At 28.2% G+C, this 26,721-nt stretch overlaps 2 protein-coding genes across 2 annotated transcripts; both read left to right on the plus strand.

Moving 5' to 3' along the window:
* The first annotated feature begins 227 nt into the window (after nucleotides 1-227).
* Nucleotides 228-4,432, plus strand: LOC113387713 (CTD nuclear envelope phosphatase 1 homolog). The gene is made up of 2 exons (XM_026625079.1): nucleotides 228-586; nucleotides 3,523-4,432. The coding sequence occupies exon 2, from the start codon at nucleotides 3,681-3,683 to the stop codon at nucleotides 4,410-4,412; it is 732 nt and encodes a 243-aa protein (XP_026480864.1). The 5' UTR covers nucleotides 228-586; nucleotides 3,523-3,680; the 3' UTR covers nucleotides 4,413-4,432.
* A 2,547-nt stretch (nucleotides 4,433-6,979) lies between these two features.
* LOC113388390 (SWI/SNF-related matrix-associated actin-dependent regulator of chromatin subfamily E member 1-like) lies at nucleotides 6,980-22,515 on the plus strand. Its single transcript, XM_026625774.1, has 12 exons — nucleotides 6,980-7,117; nucleotides 7,285-7,403; nucleotides 8,081-8,217; nucleotides 8,721-9,006; nucleotides 9,397-9,498; nucleotides 9,578-9,711; nucleotides 9,996-10,136; nucleotides 11,842-12,081; nucleotides 16,219-16,606; nucleotides 18,435-18,530; nucleotides 20,695-21,147; nucleotides 22,466-22,515. The coding sequence occupies exons 2-12, from the start codon at nucleotides 7,346-7,348 to the stop codon at nucleotides 22,513-22,515; spliced, it is 2,085 nt and encodes a 694-aa protein (XP_026481559.1). The 5' UTR covers nucleotides 6,980-7,117; nucleotides 7,285-7,345.
* The last annotated feature ends 4,206 nt before the right edge of the window (nucleotides 22,516-26,721 follow it).

Raw genomic sequence — 26,721 nt, forward strand, 5'->3', positions numbered from 1 at the left:
ATTTTTAACTTTCCGAAAGAGAAGTTTATGTTTTCATCAACAAATCCGATTCCCTAATTTTATGTTTCTTTTTTTTTAAATTTTGAGTTCAAATCTGTCATTCTCAAATTTTCAAATTTCCCTCCCATCTGGCAACACTGTTCCTTTACAATCGCCTCAGGCACCCCTCAATCTATGACTGGCGTCTTCGCAGTCAGATTATTGTCAATATTCGAAAAGTTAAATAAAATGTCACCAACTAGTCTCTAATCAATGTTATTGTTTTTAAGTGAAATAAATAAAACCAACTTTAATTTCCTCTCCATCTTACATTCGTCGTCAATCTTGTCAGTTGTAGTTTATCGATTTTGTTTTCATTTTGTGTAATAAATCAATCTAACCAAGTCGATCAACCTGATTTTTAATTAGGCAAATTTTGATGGTGATAAATGGCATATCTCGAGTGCTAATTACATCTTAAAACCTTTTGAGCGATGATAACGAGGTTTAATATTGTGATAATAAATTGACATCATAAGTCAAAAGTTTTATCAAGATTAGTACAAAAAGATGATGGTGGTAACAAAAATTAGGCATATAGATTAATGTAAGTAATAAATGATAAATGACACATTTAACGCTAATCATATTGATATTTTAATTTATTGCTGTGTGAAAATTAAATATTGAACCAATATCAATTGCTTTGAAAAATATCAACTGTCAATGAATTTTGTCATAATGCCAATTGCTTTCCTTTACAGTAAGAAGTAAAACTTAACAAATATAAGTCTATATTATGCTATACAAAATATTTCCAGAAAATTTTTATTTGTGCATGTAGAGTGTGTTGTATAAATATGAAAGAAGCAGCTAACACAAATTTTGTGTATGGTTTACCTACTGCAAAGCATGCCACATATAAATATTCCTGGGACATATTGCAAGTTACAGCCTAATCTGAAACTTAAACTAATGCGTTTAAATTGATTTGTCACATTCGGACCTTCAAAGTTTTAATTTTGTTACAGCACTTGTTCACTTTTTTAATGCCATATATAAATATTCCTGGGACATATTAATAGTCATTGCAAGTGCCAGCCTAATCTAAAACTGATGTCGTTTAAATTGATTCAACACATTTGAAGCTTCAAGGTTTCAATATATTGTTACGGCACTTGTTCATTTTTTTTAATCCAAACATTCATTTATAAATTATGCTGAGACATGCCTAGAGAATCGAGTGAGATTTCAAAAACTTACTTAGTACTTAGTTTTCTTCAATCTTGTATCTTCAGATTTTAATATTTTTACTCTTTCCGCAAACTATTCATAAACTATGTACTGTGTGTGCACATAGAGAAAGATTTATACAATTTGATACATCTAGTTTTATTGATGGTAACCTTTCCATCTCCAATATCTTAGAATTGTTTTGAAAATGTTGTAGCGGATAAATTTATGCTTTTCAATATGCTCAGACAACTCTTGAACAACATTCAATGAAAGACGTTCACAAAAAACATTAAAATTGATGGGTTATCAAGCTCTGGAAAAAATTTTGGTCTACTAAAATGACTAGGGATTTGTTATAGGCGATTGATTATCTAGGGCTGCTTGTGTTCTTTATTTATTTATTTATATATATACGTCCATCGGCTATGTACAGTAAATTTATAACATTACACTAATAATTTTATAACTTAAAAATCTACTAATAATAGAATAAAAAAAAATATATGTACACTTTATGCATAATACTTTGATAGCATCTAATAATTAATTGCACATATTGTTTGTATAGATTTTTTTGTATAAAACTTTAAATTATTAATTTATATATTATATATATATATATATATAAATTATAATTATATTATATATAAATATGAAACAATGATTGTGTAATTTGAGTATTCTATATCATCAATCTTATTATAATTAAAATTATATCAAAATAATCAATCGACAGACAAGGACCCATCATGAACGTCCTTTAAAGCTTTTCTTAGACTATATATATTTCTTGGGAGACATTAATTTATAGCATTAATATTTACCGATGTTGAGTTTAATTTTAATAAGTCATTATATTATTAGCACGCTACTGCATTCAAAAGTACAATCGTAACATTTTATTTGATTCTTTTAATTTTATTCGTAAATTATAATGCCTTAAGGCAAATTGCTTGGACTTCTCGTACTGTAATTAAACATTCAAGGAGTTTTGAATGTTTTCATATAGATTATTATAAATACTGTAACTTTCATTATTAGTATTTTATAGACAAAATATAAGAATTTATAAATTGGATGACAACGACTTTTATGTATGTTTACATGAAAAGTGAATAAAAAAATTTTAATCAAGCGAAGTTAGAATGAAGGACCTTATGTCATGTTTCTAAGAATTATGTGAACTGAATTACAAAATTAAAATTTTGCTTTGCTTTATCTAGAATTAAAATAAAATCCGAACTATTTCCGAAATTTAAAAAATATATATTTTTTGGAAATTAAAAAAAAAGTTTTTTTTGGCTTCCCCAAAAACTAATTGTTTTATCACTTTGTAAACACAAACAAAATGTATTTTGAATCATTCGAATCGGATGCTCCGTTTTTTCAAAAACTATAAATTCTAGCACTTATCTCCACCACTATTCCCGTAGGGTAAGTTATTATAATGGGCCGAAAATCGAAAATGAAAATTTTTGAATACCTTCACGTTTCAGAAGTTTCTAAACATTTTGGCATACCTCAGAAAAAATGTATGTGTATGTGTGGAGACATTTTTTCGTCCACGTTTTTGGGCGCACGGATCAACCGATTTGAATGGCTCAAAAAACATTCGATTCCTACTGATAGGGAGATTGTGCTGATTAGTTTCAGGCAAAGACAGGTAGAGCCGTTTCGGAGATACAGAGCTAAATGTGCAAAAAATTGCAGTTTTTGAGAGAACTAAGCAACCAATTTGAATGATTAAAAAAACTTTCTTGTTGGGGAAACAATTTTTTTAATCAATTAATTTTTAATTTCTTTTAATTTAATTTATTTTCTTAATTTCGAAAATATAATTTTTTTGAATATCAAAAATAATTCAGAATAATTAATTTTAATTCTGGCTAAAGTTCTAAGCTCACTTATATACTTCAAATAAATAGTTTTTAACTTTGCAATTCATTTTATATAATTCTCAGAAATATGAGATAAGGTCCTTTATTCTAACTTAGCCTGATTAATCTTTTAATTTTTTTTAGTTTAATTATTTTTCATATCTAATTTATAAGCTCTTATATTTTGTCTATAAAATAACAATAATGAAAGTTACAGCATTTATAATAATCTATTGGAAAACATTTAATATTCCTCGAACATGTCCTTATTGTACGGCAAGTTCCAGCAATTTGCCTTAAGGCATAATGCCATACACCACTAGTTATGCCTAACGCGTCCTGGACAAAAATTTATTTCCTCTGCTATAATGAATAACAAATATTAATTCCGGTTTGAAAAGTTTAGTAAATAAGTTTTTGTTTATTTCAGATTTTCAAAATATTGAACTCTGAAGACTCAAACGAGACTGCTTTATCAAGTCAATCCAGAATTTTGAATATGAAAGAGCTGTTTCCACTATCCAACTTCTCAAAATAGAAATTCAGTTCAATTTCTATTACCATATTTCTATTATCAAATTTACCCAAATGCTTAAACAATTGCAAATGGGCTTGCGTGCGTTTTACGTTGTAGTTTCCAAAGTATGGACATGTTTGTGTTTTATGTTCAAAAAACAAGTCAGAGCCTGGGTGCAACATCAGCCAGTAAAATACGAGATATACCCCTTATCTCCTATCTCCAGACACAGATTAAGTATTGTTAAGCGTAAAACATTAGTGTTAGATTTAGATGAAACCTTAATCCATTCGCACCATGATGCAATGCAGAGGTCGACTGTTAAACCTGGTACCCCGCCTGATTTTATACTCAAAGTTACAATAGACAAGCATCCTGTGAGGTTTTTTGTTCATAAAAGACCACACGTGGACTTTTTTTTGGACATTGTGTCCCAATGGTACGACCTGGTTGTTTTTACAGCCAGTATGGAGATTTATGGGGCAGCTGTTGCTGATAAACTGGATAACGGACGTGGTATTTTAAGGAGAAGATATTATAGACAACATTGTACGCCTGATTTAGGATCTTACACAAAAGACTTGTCTGCGATCTGTGATGATCTAAACAGAGTCTTTATACTAGACAATTCTCCGGGGGCTTACAGAGGCTATCCAGACAACGCTATACCTATAAAATCATGGTTTTCAGACCCCATGGACACGGCTTTGCTATCATTGCTGCCTGTGCTTGATGCTTTGCGTTTCACGCAAGACGTTAGATCAGTTCTGTCCAGGAATCTTCATCTTCATAGACTTTGGTGAAATAATAGATATAATTTATAAAGTGCAAAAATTACATTACAGTTTGTGCTATGTACACTTTGTTAAACTATATCCATTATAGAATTTGTTATGCTGTGTATATATTAATATTTAAAAATGCATATTTAATTCTATTGTGCATATTTTATGAATATTATTAATGATGTACAAGTTTTCTCAATTTGTAACTAATTTAATTGTTTATAGTTTGTTGTAAAACAAATGATGTTAGTTATTAAAGTACCATTATAAAATTAAATTGATGTGAAACATCAGAATTGAAATAGTTTTAATCAATGTTTAATATACATACATCATTAGCCGAGTCAATAAAGGCATAAATAGAAAGTTCTCATAAACAACTTTGATTTTGTACATTTTTTTTTAAATTTCTGTTTTTTAATTATATTTAAAATCTGAAATATTTCAAAAGTAGGCAAGTTTTTCTTTGTTTAAACATGTATTTTATTTATATAAGAACTACTCTTGGCATAAAAATTAATATATAAATAATGTTACTGAGAAACATGTATTTTGGGCATTTTTTTAAATATCAAAAATCAGATGTGGGATATATTTTTTATTGTATTTTATTAAAACTTGTATTTTATTTATATGGAAAATAAGAGTGGTTTAACTACTCCTAACATAAAAACTAGTGTAAGAAGCTGTTTCTAGCTTTGATTTTGTACATTTTTTTTTTTGATTTCCGTTTTTTAATATTCAAAATCAAATATTTCAGAAGTGAGAGATATTTTTTATTGTTTAAAAATGTATTTTATTTTTTGAAAATATAAGTTTTTGAGTGGTTGAACTATTTTTTAACATAAAAATTAATATAAGAATAGTTCTCCTCAGAAACATCTATGATTTTGTAATTAAAAAAAAAACATTTTTTTTATATTATCTAAAATCACAAATATTTTCAGAAGTGGGATATATTTTATGTATTGTTTAAAAATATGTATGTTGTTTATATAAAGAAACAGTTTGAGTAATTTCCTTTGAAAAAAATTATTCGTATGTTAAGATTTAATGTTAAGAATAGTTATTAGTACAGTTGTTATTATTAATTCAATTTTTATATTATAAGAATCTCCTATGTTGGTAAAAAAATTATATACTTATGCTAAATTAATTAATTTTAAAGTGCCATTTCCACCAAAATTAAAATTAATTCTTATAAAGAGTTTGATGTATTGTAAAAGATTGGCACATTTTTAAAAGAACAAAATCAGAATTTTAAGAAACAGAATATTTTTGAATTAAGCACAACAATCACGTTTTCATAAATGAAAATTATGAAAGATTCATATAATACAATCATACCATTTTTTTTTTTTAACATACTTTCATACGTATCTTGAATAAATTTCAGAATGTAATGAAATGAAGCTGTTTTTTTTATTTTATAAAAATTCGCATATTTTTCTCTTAAAGTTATACGTATCTTGAATAAATTTCCAAATATTATGAAAAGAAGGTGGTTTTTGCAAAAATTCAAAAGTATTTTTCTTAAAATTGTAATTTTTTTAATAATATGTGTCCTAAGGAAGCCAAACTTTTAAAATACACCAAACTCTTCATATTAAAGTTTATATCATTTATAAGTCTATACAATTAATTTAATTTTTGTGTTTATGGCACTTATTAGTTGATTAATTCAGAAGAAAAAAGTAATATAATATATATTGTCTCACACAGAAATTTTTGATGATATGAATATTAATTATTATTATAACTACTGTTCTTAAAACTATTCTTAACACAAAAACTATACACGAATAATTTTATCTTCAGAGAAAATTTATTGCCTTATATAAATAACATACTTATTGTTTCAACAGTGAAAAATATTTTTACTTTCTGAAATGCTTCTGATTTTAAATAAGATTAAAAGAGAATAATTTTTCTATAAAAATCAAAGCTATTTTTGAAGAGTTTTTCTAAAAACCCTTTATCGACTTGGCTAAATACCTAAATAATTGGTGAAATTAATGTGTAAAATTAAAAATCATAATAGTCTTCTAAAGAGAATTTGTATTTACAATTACTTTGCTGACAATTCAGCTTTTGTTTGTTGAAAATAAAAATAATACAAGTCTCAAATATTGAAAATGTGTTTTAGAAAAAAACTCGAATATAAATTTTGATTTTCAAAAAAAATGTAGCAAAATGATTTTGGATCTATTAAAAAGTTATTGACTATTTCCAAAAAATATGTTATTTGAATTGGTTATATGAAATGTATGTTTTCAGCTTTAGAAACAAATTTTAAATATGTTAAATTCATTAAAAAAGTAACATTTTTAGAATACTTATATACCATTATATAAACATTTGAATAATTTGATGAATAAGAAAGTGTGTTAATGCAAATATACATTTTTATAAAAAACTAATTAAATTTTGATAAATAATATTCCAAACAAAATCATTCTGAAGTCTATTATTAAATTTCATTTTCAAATTTGAATTTCGCGCCCACTTCACCTCATTCTTTATCCTATATGGCAACACTACCGGCGAATCAATTTTTGCTTAGTGGCGTCTTGTCAACAAAATGTAGATGACAATTTTATTATATTTTTATAACTAATATCGAGAATAATGTAGTAAAATGTATAAAAATGTGATTTTATTGATGAGCATTTAATATTAAGCTATATAATTTATAAAAATCAAGTTGGTGGACTCTCGAAAATGTACGGAATGATATATGTATACAAATTATATAAAGATACTGCTTTTTAGAATAATAAGATATAAATAATTGAAATATTCATGTAGCAAAGTGTTGATTATGTTCAAATGTGTATAAGTTAATTTATGCGCAATTAATTTATTAATCAATGTGTTATGAATTTTGCAGAACTTACAACAAGATATCACAATAATTTTAAGAAAGGCTTAGAAGATATATTTTATCCAAAATGTCTATGCCACCTACATATAAACAAATTGCAGTTAGTACACCTGTACAAAGCACTCGTGAGTATTTATAATTAATAAATAATATTTACTACAACAATTTACAAACACTTGCATCAAAACAAATATGGCGTTTATAAATACCACAAATCAAAATATTTGTGTTTGGTATTAATTTTACTGTTAAAAATAGTTCTAATTATATTTAAACCATATTCAGGGGTTTATGACAAGTGATAGTTTGTGTAACGAAAAGCAAATGTTTTTTTCTTAAAGTTAATTTTCAATTCGATGTCAAATAGGTTAGGTCTTATATTTCAACTTGTCTCCTTTTTTTTTATTTTACACTGATATTAAAATATTTTTATCCAATCACAAGGTAATGATACAATTCCTTAAAGAATCTCTATCATTCGTGGAAAAGTAGTAATAACAAATTTTATGTTATTTACAAAAAGCTAATCATGTTTGTTTGTAATGTTAAGCTAGGTTTCATAAAGGTAATATTTAGCCTCGTTAATAATGATTTACAAACGTTTGCATAAAAACAATAAGAGTTTTTGTTTTACTCTACTTGTAATAATATCATGGTAATAGTATAAATGCATTAGGAACTACAAGTATTCTATAATATTTTTATGTAATATCTTTTATATCATTTACAACTAATCATGTTTATTTGTAATGTTAAGCTAGGTTTCCTTACGATAATAATATTATTTTATTTATTTATTTAGAACGATTAAGAGCCTCGGGTGGTGGAGGAGGTGGAGATGGAGGAAGCAGAAAAGATAATTCTGGGTCACCATTCATAGTGACCCCGCACAGTCATCCTGGTTATTTGCCGCAGAAAGTTAGCAAAGCTAGTGCTTCTGTAAGTATTTTTAAAATGGAAACATAGTCTTTATTTACCACGTTTGTATTTCAAAAAGTGGTTAATATATAATAAGTAACAAGTTATGATTTTTGCATAAAAAAACTTGATTTATATTGTTTAACAAAACTATTTGTTTATAAATGATTACTGTTTAAATTATTATATTATATTGTGCAACAAAATACTTCTTTTTTTAAATTTAAGAATTGATTTTTATTCATGCAAGTTTTATAACTAAAATATCTTCAATAAATAAAATTATGTATATATTATTTGATATAAATTCTTAGAAAAAAATATTTGTTTATGAAGTTTGCTAATATTAAATAAATAATGTTTATAATATTAAATTGAAAAATCAAACATTAATTGATTATTTATTTTGTTGTTCTATTTCTATTTATTAATTAAGCAGATTATTAGAATCCATAAATTCCCATTCACTAAAAGTAAGCAAATTTAAATATCAAAGTAAATCTTATCAATAATCTTTTTTTTAGGCTACGGCCCTAAAACCACCAAAAGCCCCAGAGAAACCCCTCATGCCCTACATGAGATACTCTCGTAGAGTTTGGGATTCAGTGAAAGCAAATCATCCAGATCTAAAATTATGGGAAATCGGAAAAATCATTGGAGGAATGTGGAGGGACTTGCCCGAGAGCGAAAAAGTTGAATTTGTTGAAGAATATGAAGCTGATAAAGTGGAATATGAGAAGAATTTGAAAGCTTATCATAACTCATCTGCTTATTTGGCTTATATTGCTGCTAAAAATAGAGTAAAACCAGGTAAGGGTAATATAATATATATATATATATATATATATATATATATTTATACATTTAATCCAACCAACAAAAAATTAGGTAAATAATTTTTACTTCCTAATTTTTTATATATTTCTACATATTTTTTCGTTTTTTAAGAAAAAGTAGATGATTCATACTTTTATAAGTTTTTTAATATTATGTAATCATCATTAATAATATTGTTATATCATAAAAAGTTGTTTTTGACAGAAAAACCTGATGACGTATTTATTATTTTTATTTAGTGGATTAATTATTTAGAAAAACATATAAATTTATTGGAATATCCAGAATTTATCTATTAAATTAACTTTAGTTTAAACAACATATAGCAAAGATATTCTTATAATAGTTTGTTATCTTTTATAGTGACTCTTGTCTCAGAAGAAAGAGACGTTCATGATCGTTCAAGTGGCAAACAACAACAACAAGACAGAAGAATTGATATTCAACCAGCTGAAGATGAAGATGGTAAATATATAATTTGATTTAAATAATATTACATTAATTTAACCATAATAATTAAATTATACTGTCTTATTACTTTCAGATCAAGATGATGGTTACTCTGCTAAACATGTAGCCTTTGCTCGCTACAACCGAAATCACCGCCTGATTAATGAAATATTTTCTGATGCAATCGTACCAGATGTAAGATCTGTAGTGACAACATCTAGAATGCAGGTAATAAATTAATTGGAATTTAAAATATTTGCTTGCGCCTTCATAGGTGTTACACATCTAACAGCAATAAAATAATTTACTATTGTAGGTACTAAGCTAGTTTTCTTGAACTGTTAACAACTAACAAATAAATACAATAATGAACCAAACTACTTATTTTGAATCAATCATAGCCTATGTAATTATAAATTATATCTGGTCTTTCGAAGTAATTAAAGTATCCATGTTCAGTGTATTTATTCTCCAACAATCTAACTCTATTAACTTGTACAATCGTTTACCAGGTTTTAAGAAGGCAAGTCCATTCATTAACAATGCATCAGAAAAAATTGGAAGCTGAATTGCAGCAAATCGAAGACAAATTTGAAACTAAGAAGAGGAAGTTTATTGAGAGCAGTGAAACTTTCCAACAAGAACTAAAGAAGGTATTTAAAAAAATAAAATTACCCATACAGTAAAATATCATACTATGATTTTTATTATTAACTAGATGACCGGGCAAACGTTGTTTTGCTAAGTAAGGATATTCTAAACAATTTCTAGAGAATCGAAAATATCAATACTTTTAGTGTATAAGGATGTGTTGTTTGAATGCTATATACAATGAGGTGTTATAAAAACAATAAACCCCCATTAGTTTGTCCACATTTTGTCGATACAATCAAACTGGAAGATTTATACACTTTCTATAAGAAACATGATATAATCCAATCCAAGTCTTTTTTGGTCTTTCGACCTATTAATTACGTTTCAAGTTTTTTAGGTTCTTTTTGAAATCTGAATTTTGTGTATAATTGTAAATGCTACTGAGCTCATTAAAATTTTTTAAATTTTTGCGAGGAGAGATAGAAAATGAATTAAGTATTTCTTCTTTGACCTGCTTTTTGAAAAGCTTCAAGTAAAATTCAATGAATTAAAGTAAATTTAATAAAAAGTATATATGTTGAGCAGGGCGAGGCACAAAGGTCCAACTTGGCTTTGAGTAAATACAAACTATATTGTGAAAACCAAAACAATTATATCACAACAAATAACACATTTTAAACAAACCATTATCTGACTACGTTCAGTAAAACAGCCAGCTACTTCATCATTGTAGAAATGTGCTTTTTTGCTGTCTTTCAAAAATTTATCTAAACCTTTTTTACCCTATAGGCGGGGTAACTTGGAACGGCCAGGTGGCAAACAGGTTTAATGTCTTATTTTAATTTTAAAGGTATTTTACAAAATAATTACACTTTTAACTAATGCTAAAAACTACCAACGGAAGAAAATACTTTTATTATGGATTTTCAAAGATTTCCGTTTATTTCCCGATAGCAAAGTCATGAGAATCAAGGTTATAGCTGGTTATACATCTTTTTCCCTCTACTTTCAAATATTGTTGTTAAACAATGCTTAACTTTACTGGTTTTTGACACATCGGTGGTGGACCTTTTTAACCCTGGACCTTCATATATTACTATCTATTCTTCGATAAATTCTGGGAAATTATAACTGGGAAAATGTTATTTGACAAAATGTCCCTCTGACGGATACCAAATTTAGGTTCTAATTTGAAATGGCATAAATAAATAAGAATATAACCTAGAAAATGTTCTATAAATACCAATGAGTATATAATTATACAAATGAGATCTTTTAGAGCACCGTGTTTGAGAAAAATATGCCAAAAACTGCATTTTCATATCAACATTTCAAAAAAGTTAATATTTTGAGATTCTAATAACACTTGCGGCCAGTTTAATAACGTTTTTGTGTATAAATATAACTACGAACAAAACTACTTACTACAATTTAATCATAATTAAATAATATTCACGTTAAACATCCTATTAAACATAATTAAACATCATGAGTCAAAAACGTTTGACGTTTGACGTATTAGCCACCGTCCATTGTTTTATTTAAATTACGCTTCCACAAAAATGTTCAAATTAAAAATGTAAAGTTTCTACGCGATTTTGAAATAATATCTCACCTTTCCGACAACCTACTGATTAGCACGAATTTTTCAAGACTAAGACTGGCCAAATCGGTTTAGCCGTTTTCGAGTTTTAGCGGATCATTTGATCGAGAGCTCCATTTTTATATATAAGATTATTATTAATTATCTATCTATTTCTCTAGCACTGTAAACCAGCCGTGACCGAAGAAGCGTTCCAGAAAATGGTGGAAAAACAATACGAGGCTTTAAGACAAGAACGTTTAGCCGGACCCAAAGGTCCTCGGGCCGATGATGCAAACAGAGGATCAGCTGGTGGTACAGGGGGCCCAAAATCTGTCGAAGAGGCACAGAATAATGCTCCTGCGGCTGCAGGTGCTACTATGGCATCTGCACCGACTGAGGATAGTCAGGGATCGAGAGAGGTAAGTAGATGTAAAGGATAATATTTTAGACAATATTAAACTGGAGGTTTTATGTGCAACACTTTACTGCTGTAAAGCATTTATCTCACAAATACATGTGAAATATTTATAATATTTAAAAATTACATTTTGCTTAATAATTAAATTATCACTTGAAAATATTTTTGAAGAACATTTTGCATTTGAGTATGGTGTTAAATATAGTAACGGTTTATCATTATTATTAATTTTGCACAATTCGTCATGTGTCTTAAAAAAACATGATTAGTACTGAATTGATTAAAACAAAGAAAAGGATGCAATTTTTATGAACCAAAGTTTTAATTGATAATTATTAATATGTAAAATTAAATAAAACATAAAAATACAACTTTTTCTTACCTTATGAAGTATTTTTTCACCTTCTTCACATTTACATCACTTTTTTAACACTCACCAAGCACAACACAAGTAGTCTCACAAATTTATAACTACCGATATAAATAATTTCACCAACAACTAAATTATTATTAGTTATTGCATGTCTGTGTCGTTTATTAGACCACTAGTATTTTTTTATCACTAAATTTATTTGATGTGTAATTTCCTCACCATGCTTTTCACACGGATAGATGATAGTTCTGCACTATATTCAGGTAAATAGACAGTTTAATAGAAATGCTCTCGTGAAATAGTACAATTGGTAAAATATATATATATATATATATATATATATATATATTTATATATACTCATTGTGGTCAGTGGTCAAATCCAGTTATAAATTCAAAGAAACCAGTGAAATACAATTTTGTATGATGATATAAAATAAGGATAATTTATAACTTGAACTTACTATTATTATTATTTTTTCATTATGAGCTATAAAAAACCAATAAGTAAAAAAGAATTACATTTGGTATGTAATGAGAATAATTTATAAGAACAGTAAAAAAATAAATACATACAATATCTAATAAGAATCATTTATAAGATTTGCTTCAACTTTATCGTTTTTTTATAAATTATAACAAGTAAAAAAGAGTCAATCAGTAGAAAAATAATGAAAATAATAAGAACAATCATAAATAAGGAAATAATAAAAATAATGAGAACAATAATGCAGATTTGATACGCAATGAAAATAATTTATAAGAACTTTTGCTTTAACTTAATCGTTTTTATTTTTAATTATAGCAATAATAAAAATAAATCAGTGAATATTTACATACAATATATAATATTAATCTTTTATTAAAAACTCCTGAGAGTCTCTTTAAATTCCTACATTAATTTAAATTTTTAGCTACGAATTACACTTTCAACATTTGTCACGCTGATTTAGAATGCCCGATATTTTTTATTTGAATTTGCATAATAGTAATTTGAAAACATTAAGTAACAAATTAAAAAGAATTTTTATTTTGAGTTTAACGAACTATTAATAATCAATCGAAAGGGTCTAGATTGCTTTTCATAATGTCATTATGCATTTATTGAATAAATATTGTTTTTAATATGAAATACCTTTTTTAAATGCAGAGGGAATATAATTCTATAGAAAAAACTGTACGTTCTAAGGTTTTTAATGTAAAGGATATTACAGTAACATAAGTGTTTGAATTCAAGACGTTGACAAATTTATTATTACCACCAGCCCTTTTCTTGATTAATGATAATCATTGATACGAATAAATATTTTTATAAAGCGAATCAGAACAGAAGAGATTGACTGTCCTAAGAATCACAAATTGAATTATGTCAGTAACTAGAAGATGAACTGGAAGTTCTAGATTGCTTTTCATTATGTCATTATGCATTTATTGAATGAATATTGTTTTTATTTTGAAATACCTTTTTTAAAATGCAGAAGGAATATAATGCATTCAATTATATTCTAATGCTACAGAAGCAATTGTATGTTTTAAGGTTTTTAATGTAAAGGATGTTAAAATGAAATGTAAGTAATGAAAGATGTAACAGAAGCATTTGAATTTAAGACGTTGACAAATTTATTATTACCACCAGCCCTTTTCTTGATTAATAATAATTATTGATACATATAAATATTTTAAAGTAAATCAGAATAGAAGGGATTGTCCATACTAAGACTTACAAAGTAAAAGATGTCAGTAACAATTATTCAATCAGAAAAAAATGATCCACGAGAACAGTCCTTTCATTGATTGTTTATAATCAATGCCAAGAATATATACTTAAGAAGATCAGAGCAGTAACTATCGATTAATCTAAACATACAAACAAATTATGACCACTATATATGGATCATCTGAAGACTTTCTAAATTTAGTATGTTTTATAGATGCTATAGTTGTAGTTTATGTATAAATTCAAGATTTTGTCAAAATTCATAATGACTAGCCCTTTTCTTGATTATAATCATTGACTCGAATAAATATTTTTGTAAAGTAAACCAGGATAGAAGAGATTGTAGGTTCTAAGTCTCATATCTCTCTCTTCTAAGTGAATGATGTCAATAACAAATATTCGATCAGAAAAAAAATCCACGAGGGCAGTCCTTTCTCTCGATTGTTCATAATCAATACTACGAATAAATACTTTAGAAGACCAGAGAAGTATCTATCCATTAATCTAAAAATACAGACACCTGTCTGTCGTATATATATAAAAGGCAACATCATGTGGATCTTTCAAAGACTTTATAAATTCTTAATATTTTATAGTTTTAGTGTATTTGCTCTAAAGTCTGATGCCATAATGGAATTTAAGGAAGAGTTTAGTTTCAATCATACCTTTTATGTATTTTTTGACTGTTTTTTTTATTTTGCACAATGTCCGGCGGTTTGTACAATTTTACGAGAGCCTATCACACAATTATTAATCACTAAAAAATCACTGATTGACGAAAATATTAACTAAAACACGTTCTAATTGATTTTGTTTAGCTTAACCTCGAAATACTAAAGTGATTCTATTCTATTCAACACGTTGCCGGCACGTGTGTTGGCCGATGGAAAGTTGTGGACAAAATCGCGGTTATTTCGAATTTAAATACAGAAAATAATGTTTTGATACATTTTTTTCATATATACAAGGTGCACCATTTGTATGTGGTCAATGGAAATATTGAATAGATTGAACAATTTCAAATGAATTTTGATAAACCTTTTTTATTATCAAATTCAAAGCTTTACAATTTTTTTCATCGAAGTTTTTCATTCAAGTTCGAAAAACAACTCCGATCAAATGATCCCTTTCATTGCGCAAACAAAACTTCAATATTTTCATTCACCGTCACATATTGATAGGGCATCCTGTTCAATCTTTAATAAATATATTTAATAACATATTTCAAGGATATAATAAATTCAAACATACTTGTCCACAAAGGTATATTTTTTCTAGAATTTACCAAAACCTAATTATTGTAGCTACATATCATACAATAGGCACCGCTAAATAAATAAAAAAAAGAATGCGAATTATTAGTGTCAACCATTATACACATTTATATAATGATAAATTATAAATTATATATTTACGAGTATAATAGCATTAAAAATATGTATAATATTTAGAACAATAATGTAATTAAAATCATTCTTCAAATATGACGTGATCGGTTTGTCATTGTAATTAGCATTTAGAAATGAACCTTCATTAGAGAAATTAAGTAATTGCTGATTAATAAATTTTATAATAATCGATCACACAGTGGATTATGTTAAACAACGCCTAAACAAATAATCATCATGTAATTGTGTTTGAAGAACTTCATGTAATTAAAATTAACATACATTTATTAACTGATGGTATTTTTTTTACTTTCAAAAACGCCGATACGCATACAACGTTGATGCAGGCACGCATACAACGACAGATCTCTATATTATATATTATACTCTGTATTCACATACACGACGACTAATCACAATCGACTCGTATAGAAATGATATCATCGAGAGCGAATGACGAATCATTGGCACTCGGCTATTATCTTATCTTATCTGCCGTAACGCACTTCCGTTGCATTTGTACGGATTTACACCCTACTCGCGTATAAAGAAGTTTTACTTCAATATGCTTTTTTAGAATTTACCAAAAACTAATTATTCTGTAAAGCTATATATTCCACATAAATAAAAAAATGTATTGAAACTATCATATTTCCTCTAGCCTATGGAGCAAGAGCAGCCCAAAAAAATAGAAGAGCCCAAAGACCAAAAACCGGACACCATAAAAACAGAAGACGAATCTGAAGCAATGGAAATAGAGCCTCCAGAAGGTTCAACAACAGAACCAACACCAGCTCCGCCAAGTGCAGGCGATGAAAGCGCCTCCAAATCACCTCCAGAGGAAAAGCCGATAGTGAAGACGGAGGAAAAGAGTGAAATTAAGAATGAACCAACACCACCACCGCCGGCAGTGGAAACACCGCCAATTTCGGAAAGTAATCAAATGCCACCGGTGGTGGAACCGCCACAAGGGCACCATCATGCACCGGCGCCGCCGCATCCTGAGGCACAGATGCCGCCGCAGCAGGCGCCTTTGGCCCCTCAACCAGGTAATAGAAATAAATTAGAAATAAACACTGGTTGTAAGTGGCATTTTGCCTTAGGGCAAGTTGCATGAACTTTCCGAAATATTTAAATAATCGATATAATAAGAAATCAATATATTAATTTATGAGTGATTTATTTAAGTATACTGAGTTGCTGTAGAGCGTCATGATGTGATAAACTATTGCTGATTATTCAATTTAGTACATTTTTTTTTATTACACATTATTGAAAACAAACACATGTACAGAGTATTTTCTAAAATCGCAGCCAATTTTTAGTCAATTTTTATATTAAACAACTTTCTTAGGACTTTCTTAGTGATTTATAAGTATGCCGAGTTGCTGTACGGCCATGATGTGTTAAACTATTGCTAATTATTCGATTTAGTACAATTTTTTTATTACACATTATTGAAAACAAACAAAACAAAAAATTAAAATAGTCGATTTTTTAACTTCCCGTAAGGTAATTATAGTAATCGCAAAAAAATTGATAATGACACTTTTTTATATATCTTTACGTTTTAAAGGTTTCTAAACATTTTGGCATACCTTAGAAAAAATTTATTTATGTGTGTGTGTGTGTGTGTGCGGATACAAATTTTCGTCGACGATTTCGGGAACACCGATCAACCGATTTGAATAATTCAAATAACATTCGATTCGTATTGATAAGGAGACGTGCTGATTAGTTTTTTGCAAAGCCAGGTCTAACCGTTCCGAAGATACGGGGCAAAAAGTGCCAAAAACTGCAATTCAATTTTTGAGAGAACGGAGCGACCGATTTGAATGATTCATAAAACATTTTACTTGTATTGACGAAATGAAGAACTGATAAAATTTCTGGGAAGGCAGGTCTAGCGGTTTCGGAGATTTCGTAAAAGAAAAGTAAAAATAAGTGCCATTTGGCGGTCAAAAATGATCATTAGACATATGCACATTAAACTAGAGGATATTTTATAGATTTTAATAAGTATGAATTTAGATTACCCGTTAGACTGCGAAACAGCGCTTACGCGCTTCCTTATTCTCTGTTTACGCAGCTAACGCAGTGCGATAGATTCGAAAAAAAGTTCAAAATTTCCAAAATATCTCAAAATATAAAAAAATCCAAATTTTCAAAAAATTCATTTTTTTCTAAATTTTAAAGTTCTCAAAAATCCAATTTTTTGAAAATTAAAAAAAAAAAATATTTAAAAAAATATATAATTTTTGTAATGGTTCTAGCAATTTGCATGATGCACAATGGAAGTTCAATTTTTAACAATTAATTATGAAGAAAAGGCCTGCCCGATCTTTGTCCGAAACTAATCAGTGCGAACCCAAATAACTTCTTTCGAATAGTTTTTGAATTTTTCAAATCGATTCAGAATTTTTGACTAAAACGTGGACGAAAAATTGTCACTTTTCTGCTAGTTACAAAAAACTGCTTGACAGATCATCGCACAAAACTGAGAAACGATAGTCCTTATCGAGATATATCGAATGGCTTTTAAATTTTTGAAATCGGTCTAGCAGTTTTTAAGAAAACGTCGACGAAAGGTCAAAAATCTGTTCACACACACACACACACACACACAGACTTCTTCCAAATTTGGTCTCATTCGATTTAGAATGGCTTGAAACGTCGAGAAAACATAAAATAAGCGAATCGGATTTTTTTATGAAAACATAAACTTCTCCTTCGGGAAGTTAATAATAAAGTTGTACATTACCCTCCATCGTTATCATCTAGACAAATGTTTGCATGGTTTGGAATTGGTGTCATTTAATTCATTGTGTTCACATGTATGTTCTGCTTTTTTTTTAACACATTGATCATTTTATCTAGTGCAATTTTCTGGTCCTGGGGGACCCGGCCTGCCACCGCCACCGCCGCACGCACAGATGCCCATCGACCCTCATATTCCACCACATCATCCACAAGGTATCATCTCATGCAAAATAACAAACATATAAAATTCATATCGCCATTGCATATTTAACCCACCAGCTTTATAGGCAAATTCTGCGGTAACACAGCTGATAATGAAGCCTTCTTTCTTGGTAGTAAAATCTGTGAAAATCTATTTGTTAACTAGTAGGTATTGGTATTTTGCATTGAGGCAAGTTACATGAACTTTCCGATATGTGTAAATAATCGACTTAATCAATAATAAACAAATTAATTTATGAGTGATTAAAAGTATTCCGAGTGGATTTATTACACATAATTGAAAACGAACGCACACGTTAACTCGGAGTATTTTCAAAAAGCAAATTTTCAAAAATCAATAATTTTTATAATTGAACCAGTTTCCGCAGGACTTGAATGGTTTAGTATGTTCATTAAGAACAAGTACTCTATCGTTATACCAAGTAAATGGTCTAATTTAAATTTTAACAAACGTCAAAAAATAACTACACATTTGCTCAAGCTTTGATGAATTTTTAAAATTAAACTACTTGTCGTAAGGCCGTAATATTTCAGTAAGTTCTATAGGACCATGATATATATCGCCAAAAGAGTTTTATAAAAATCGGCTTAAATTTTTTCAACAGTTATTTGCTCGGTAGATTTTCACCTAAAACTAATCAGTATCATTCCCAACTAATATCTTTCGAACAGTTCTTGATTTTTTATAATCGATTCGGTAGAATGAGCTTAAATGTGGACGAAAAGTTTAACACTCTTTTTCAAATTACAAAGAAATGGCTCAGCAGATCGTCTCGCAAAACTAACAAAATATAGTACTCATTGAGATACATCGAATGGCTTTTAAATTTCTGAAATCGGTTCAGGCGTTTTTGAGCAAACGTCGATGAAAGGTCTAATTTTGACAAATGCTAAAAAAACGATACTAATTTTTGCAAACTTTGAAGAATTTTTAATGTTAAACGAGTTGTCGTAGGACGGTAATATTTAAGTATGATCTATAAGACTATGGTATCTACCGTCAGGAAAAAAATCATAAAATTTTAAACACTTTATTACAAGAAAATGGCCCGGCCGATCTTTACCAAAAACTAATTAGCATGTGATTCCCAACTTATATTTTCGAACAGTTTTTGAATTTTCAAAATCGATTCAGAATTGCGGGCTAAAACGTGGGCGAAAATTTTTGCACTATTAAGCTATTTACAAAGAAATGACTTGACTGATCGTCGCGCAAAATTGATAAACGCTAGTCCTCATCGAGATACATCAAATGGCTTTTTGAAATCGGTCTAGTCGTTATTGAGAAAACGTCGATTTACCGGCAAAAAATCTGTTCACACACACACAAACCTGAAAGCACTCTGTATGTATATATATATATATATATATATATATATATATACAGGGTGCTTCAACAAAATATATACACACTTTGAACTTTCATATAAAATTTATTTACCGTTCTACAAAGTTAAATTTAAGGAAAATAGAAAGCTGAAAGTCCAATGTAAATGTAACATAAATAATCAAAGTTTTGTATGGAAATAGCATGGAATTTTTTTATAAAATTTTGAAAATGTTTTTTAGATGTAATTTAGCAAACAAATGAATGAATAAAACTTATTCATTTGTCGCTAAGTTATACCTAAAACATGTTTTTTAAATTTTCAATTTTTTTTCCATACTCTTTCCATACAAAGTTTGATTGAATTGCGCTCTATTTAAACGTCAATATTAAAAGCTAAAACTTACAGAGAATTGTTTTTTATCTATTTGGAACCATTTGAACCCCTGGGACCATTTTAAGGACCACCCTAATATATATATATATATATATATATATATATATATATCTTTTTTTCCAAATTTGGTCTCATTCGATTCAGAATGGCTTGAAACGTCGAGAAACATAAAATTAGCAAATCGGATTTTTTATGATAACATAAACTTCTCCTTCGGGAAGTTAAAAAAAACTCGTCATAATTATATTTGTGTGAAAGGCATTTCTAGCATACGGTTTTATCTGTCTGATCGTACAGCAATTAGTATTTTCACAGTTTTTCCTACCAAGAAACAAGCGCTATGTTTGCCATAACAAAATCAACTGCGTTACCGCAAAATTAGCCCCTTAATTTATCACACAATTATCTACCATCTACTTCTACTCCTCCAGCCGTGATGCCACCAATGTCAGGTGCTCACCATCCCGGCATGCCGCCGCCGCCTCCGTCCGTCGGATACGGTCCGCCGCCTCACCAGTACGCGCCTCGCGGCTACTATCCTCCTCCACCGCCACAGAATCAGTACGCAGCACCGCCGGGGCAGCAGCCGCCGCCACCGCCTCCGCACCACGCTCCATATCCTCCATACCATCATCAGGGGTATCAGGGTTATCCGCCACATGCACCGTACCCCTACGGCGGACATCACGTCGCCAGACCGCCAATGGGGCACTATCCGCCGCCTCCGATGCACCATCATGAGCAGCAATTAGCACCACCGCCACATCCTGCACAGCAACCTCCTCCTATGCATCCTGGGGCACCCGATTTGCAGACGCAGCAACAGGCACCGCCACCTGCACAACTGCCGCCACAAGCACCACAGGGGGGGACAGACGATAAGGGTAATGGACTCTAATGCATATATATTATCAGCTTAATCATATTTGCACTTCAATACTCCACAATATTTGATCATGGTCTTGTAGAATTGTACAACACATATATATATATACTATACATATCTATATATATTATATATATATATATATATATATATATATATATATATATATAGAGGATCGCTTAAGTTAGAACACCTATAACTCACGAACGGCTGAACCGATTTAGATGAAAATTGGCAGGGAGGTAGTTTAGAGCCAGAAGAAACAAATGTGATACTTTTTCTCCCGTTTTCATTCCAATTCAAAATTAATTATTTTATCCATTTAGTTTATGACATTAACTTTCAATTGTCAACTGTCATTCGGTTTTCTGTTTTGATACAAATATATTAACATGCATTTTTTAATCACCACTTTTGGAAAATTATTACGTGAATAATATAAATTTTTTAATAACCACGGAAAATTATTACGAAGTGGCAAGTAAATTAATTCTTAATAATAGCAAGCAATGCCAGATGGATGATGGAGAAATTTATTTTGTAACATACTTTTAAAATTAAAATAAGACATTAAACCTGTTTGCCACCAGGACGTTCAAAGTTACCCCGTCTATGGGGTAAAAAGGTCTAGATAACAAATTTTTGAAAGACATCAAAAAGTACATTTCTACAATGGTGAAGTAGTTGGCAGTTATATTGAACATAGTCAGATAATTGTTTAGTTGAAATGTTTTATTTGTTGTGATAAAATTGGTTTGATTTTCATAATAAAATTTATATTTGCTCAAACTCAAATTGGACCTTTGTGCCTTGCCCTGCTCTACATATACATATACTTTCAATAAATTTACTTTAATTCTTGGTATGTTACGTGAAACTTTTCATAAAGCAGGTCAAAGCAGATATATCTAATTCATTTTCTATCTCTCCTCGCAGAAATTTGAAAAATTTGTATAAGCTCAGTAGTATTATTTACAATTATACACAAAATCCAGAATCCAAAAAGAATCTGGATAACTAGAAACGTAATCAATAAGTCAAAGGACCAAAAAAGGTTTGGATTAAATTATACCATGTTTTCTATAGAAAGTGTATAAAACTTGCAGTTTGATTGTATTGACAAAATATAGATAAACTAATGGGGTTTATTGTTTTTATAATACTTTATTGTATATAGCATTCAAACAACACATCCTTATACATTTAAAGTATTAATATTTTTGATTCTCTAGAAATTGTTTAGAATATACCTTACTTAGCAAAACGTTTGCCGGGTCAGCTAGTATATACTAGAGATTTAACTATTATTTTTCCAGGTGAACCGAAAGGTGATGCAGAACCCCGCAAAGCAGAAGGCGACCAATAAGATACTACTAATTACATTGGCAAATAGTTTCTATATATTAACTACAAATAATTAGTTTTAACAATTGTCTAATATAGTATTTTTGAGAAAGTTGTTAAATATTATGATGAATTAATTTAATTTTACTTTGATTATGCTTTTTAATTGATGTACCCTTGGATAAAACTAAATCTTTTCGAAGCTATCAATTATGAATATGATGTTAATCATGGAGCAATCTTATAAGATTCTAGTTTTTTATCCAATTGGGGTTTCGGTTGAGTTATATATGAATCTTCTGGTATAAATAATGTGTAAATATTTTCTATTGATAAAATAATTGTATAATTTTGAATCTTGTCTTTTTATATAATTGTAATTATATATATATATATATATATATATATATATATGTTTACAAGATGTATAAATCAATATATGCATTTATACATCTAATATAATGAGGCCTATAGACGGATTTTCAAAGTGAACCTAAAATGAACAACTCAATAAAAACTTTGAAAATAAATCCATGGATATATATATATACATATATATATATATATATCCATATATATATCCATATATATATCCACGGATTTTTAAGGATTAATGATGTATAGATTATTATATTTATTTAACTATACATTCAATTCAAATTCAAAATGCGTTAAAAACTGTCAAACGTATAGTTCGGTGGCGCCATCTAACACAGAACAATATGAACCCGGTAGTCACTACGTAGTTCACTAAAAACTGGGAACAATTTGGCATAAGGCGCTGCATGCGCTACACTTCTAGCAGTATGGCGGGAAATTTGAATACGCTTTCAAACTCCGAGAAAGATTCCGATATGAAATATATTAGTAATTATGTATGAATCGATTTATATATATATATATAAATATACCAAACCACAAACACTAGGCCATATATAATGATGTATAAATCAATATATACATTTATATATGAGATTTACATACAAACCACATACACTAGGCCATATATAATGATGTATAAATCAATATATACATTTATATATGAGATTTACATACAAACCACATAGACTAGGCCATATATAATGATGTATAAATCAATATATAGATTTATATATGAGATTTACATACAAACCACATAGACTAGTCATATATAATGATGTATAAATCAATATATACATTTATATATGAGATTTACATACAAACCACATAGACTAGATCATATATAATGACGTATAAATCAATATATACATTTATATATGAGATTTACATACAAACCACATAGACTAGGTCATATATAATGATGTATAAATCAATATATACATTTATATATGAGATTTACATACAAACCACATAGACTAGATCATATATAATGACGTATAAATCAATATACATTATATATGGGATTTACATACAAACCACATAGACTAGGTCATATATAATGATGTATAAATCAATATATACATTTATATATGATATTTACATACAAACCACATAGACAAGGACATATATAATGATGTATAAATCAATATATACATTTATATATGATATTTACATACAAACCACATAGACTAGGACATATATAATGATGTATAAATCAATATATACATTTATATATGATATTTACATACAAACCACATACACTAGGCCATATATGAATGTGTATAAATCAATATATACATTTATATATGAGATTTACATACAAACCACGTAGACTAAGCCATATATAAAGATGTATAAATCAATATATACATTTATATATGATATTTACATACAAACCACATAGACAAGGACATATATAATGATGTATAAATCAATATATACATTTATATATGATATTTACATACAAACCACATAGACTAGGACATATATAATGATGTATAAATCAATATATACATTTATATATGATATTTACATACAAACCACATAGACTAGGACATATATAATGATGTATAGATCAATATATACATTTATATATGATATTTACATACAAACCACATAGACTAGGACATATATAATGATGTATAGATCAATATATACATTTATATATGATATTTACATACAAACCACATAGACAAGGACATATATAATGATGTATAGATCAATATATACATTTATATATGGTATTTACATACAAACCACATAGACAAGGACATATATAATGATGTATAAATCAATATATACATTTATATATAAGATTTACATACAAACCACATAGACTAGGCCATATATAATGGTGTATAAATCAATATATACATTTATATATAAGATTTACATACAAACCACATAGACTAGGCCATATATAATGATGTATATATCAATATATACATTTATATATGAGATTTACATACAAACCACATAGACAAGGACATATATAATGATGTATAGATCAATATATACATTTATATATGATATTTACATACAAACCACATAGACTAGGACATATATAATGATGTATAAATCAATATATACATTTATATATGAGATTTACATACAAACCATATAGACTAGGCCATATATAATGATGTATAAATCAATATATACATTTATATATTAAAAGATTGTATATTTAGCATGATATCGTTTCATTTATTTTTATATTTATAAGTTTTAAATAATATACATCATAAAGACTTAAAAGTATCACTTATAACTTCTTTCGCCAACACTTTTTAAAGTTATTATATAACATACAAAACTTTCACAAAAGTTTATAAAACGTGAAAAAGCTACTTGTTGTTTTTTTAAACACGTTTAGTAGAAAAGTTGTATCAAAATTTTGGTTATCAAAATCTCCTTGAGAATGGCTGATATTATTTTAAGAAGGCGATTAAGGGCCCGATTGTGCCTCACAACAGAGAAATGTTATGGCAAGGCCATGTTTCATACATTAAGCTACCGAATCATACTGAATACTGTCAAAATGTCATGTATTGCTGTGCATTCAAGCTAGGGTTTATACAAAAACCGACATTTCAGAAAACCGGTTTTCGAATTTTAATTTTACTAAAAAACCGGTTTTAACCGGTTTTCGAATTTTATATAAAAAAAAAATTTTGCTCGAATATTCTGTAATTTATCTGCAAATTTAGTATAATTTAGAGCAGTATATTTGACTGAATTTATTTATTGTTCGATTTTATAGATAGTGAACAAAACCATTTTAATTTTAATTAGAACTAAAAAATAATAGTTTATCTTGATTAAATAACTTTGAAAATAATTATTCGTTATTCATGCATCATTTTCACATATAAGAATAAAAATATTTTTATGATAGTGAAAGGAAATTTTTCAAATAAATGAAAATAATACTTTTTTAAATAAAAAAAATCATTAAATCAAAATAAAATAAAAAATATTAGATACATGTTGATACATACTTGTTAATATCAATTATTTTTTTAAAAACAATTGAGCTAAACTCGGGTATTGTCTGTTCCGAGAAATTTTAATTAATTATTTTAAACATTCTAATTGTTTTTTTTTGTTTATTAAAATATGATTTCAAAAAACTGAGAACGTAAATATATACAAAACCTTTCTCGGAACCATTGCAGACTGATAAGATATCAAATGCTATTGAACCGATATGATTTCAAGAATCAAAACGCTTTCATCTATCTTTTATATTTGGCTATATTTGTCATTTTCCATCTATACAGCGAAAACCGACTTTTTTCGCTAAAAAACCGGTTTTCGAATTCCACAATTTTCGCTGAAAACCGGTTTTTAAAACCGGTTTTTGAAAACCGACAAACCCTAATTCAAGCGTTTTACACATAAACTGCAACGTTACGCGAATGTTATGAACCTGTGTGAGAAAGACCCTGTTATCTAACATAGTTTTTTTGATATTTGTGCGAATTCTACGTTAGGTTTTCTATTTGACAACCCAAGAAATACGCCTGACTGCACAGCAACCGCATGGCTTTGTCAGAATTTAGTATGAAAAGTTCTTCGTAACATAGCCTTGCCATAACTTTGGTCCCTAACGGACGTTTCTATAAAATTTTAAAACAAATTATAGCATATCAATTTGGCAAATATATTCCGAAATAGCACAACACATCGACTATATATATAATATAATTGACTATTTTTTATATTTATATATAGACACGATTTTCCTACTGTTATTTTAAATTTTTAAATTATAATATAAATATAATATACATATACCGAATTTAAAATTTCTACTATCTACGAGAGGAGAGGATATGAAAAAGAA

Source organism: Ctenocephalides felis, unplaced genomic scaffold, assembly GCF_003426905.1.
Source record: "Ctenocephalides felis isolate EL2017-DRISC unplaced genomic scaffold, ASM342690v1 CF-g0.4_SCAFFOLD_03572, whole genome shotgun sequence".
Lineage (NCBI taxonomy): Eukaryota > Metazoa > Arthropoda > Insecta > Siphonaptera > Pulicidae > Ctenocephalides > Ctenocephalides felis.

What these genes read in the sequence shown, in the direction of transcription:
- LOC113387713 (XM_026625079.1), top strand. Translation starts at nt 3,681, where the DNA reads ATGCTTAAACAATTGCAAATGGGCTTGCGTGCGTTTTACGTTGTAGTT.
- LOC113388390 (XM_026625774.1), top strand. Translation starts at nt 7,346, where the DNA reads ATGTCTATGCCACCTACATATAAACAAATTGCAGTTAGTACACCTGTA. An exon ending in TGACAACATCTAGAATGCAG is followed by an intron (nt 9,712 to 9,995) that starts GTAATAAATTAA and finishes ATCGTTTACCAG; the next exon opens with GTTTTAAGAAGGCAAGTCCA. An exon ending in GCCTTTGGCCCCTCAACCAG is followed by an intron (nt 16,607 to 18,434) that starts GTAATAGAAATA and finishes CATTTTATCTAG; the next exon opens with TGCAATTTTCTGGTCCTGGG.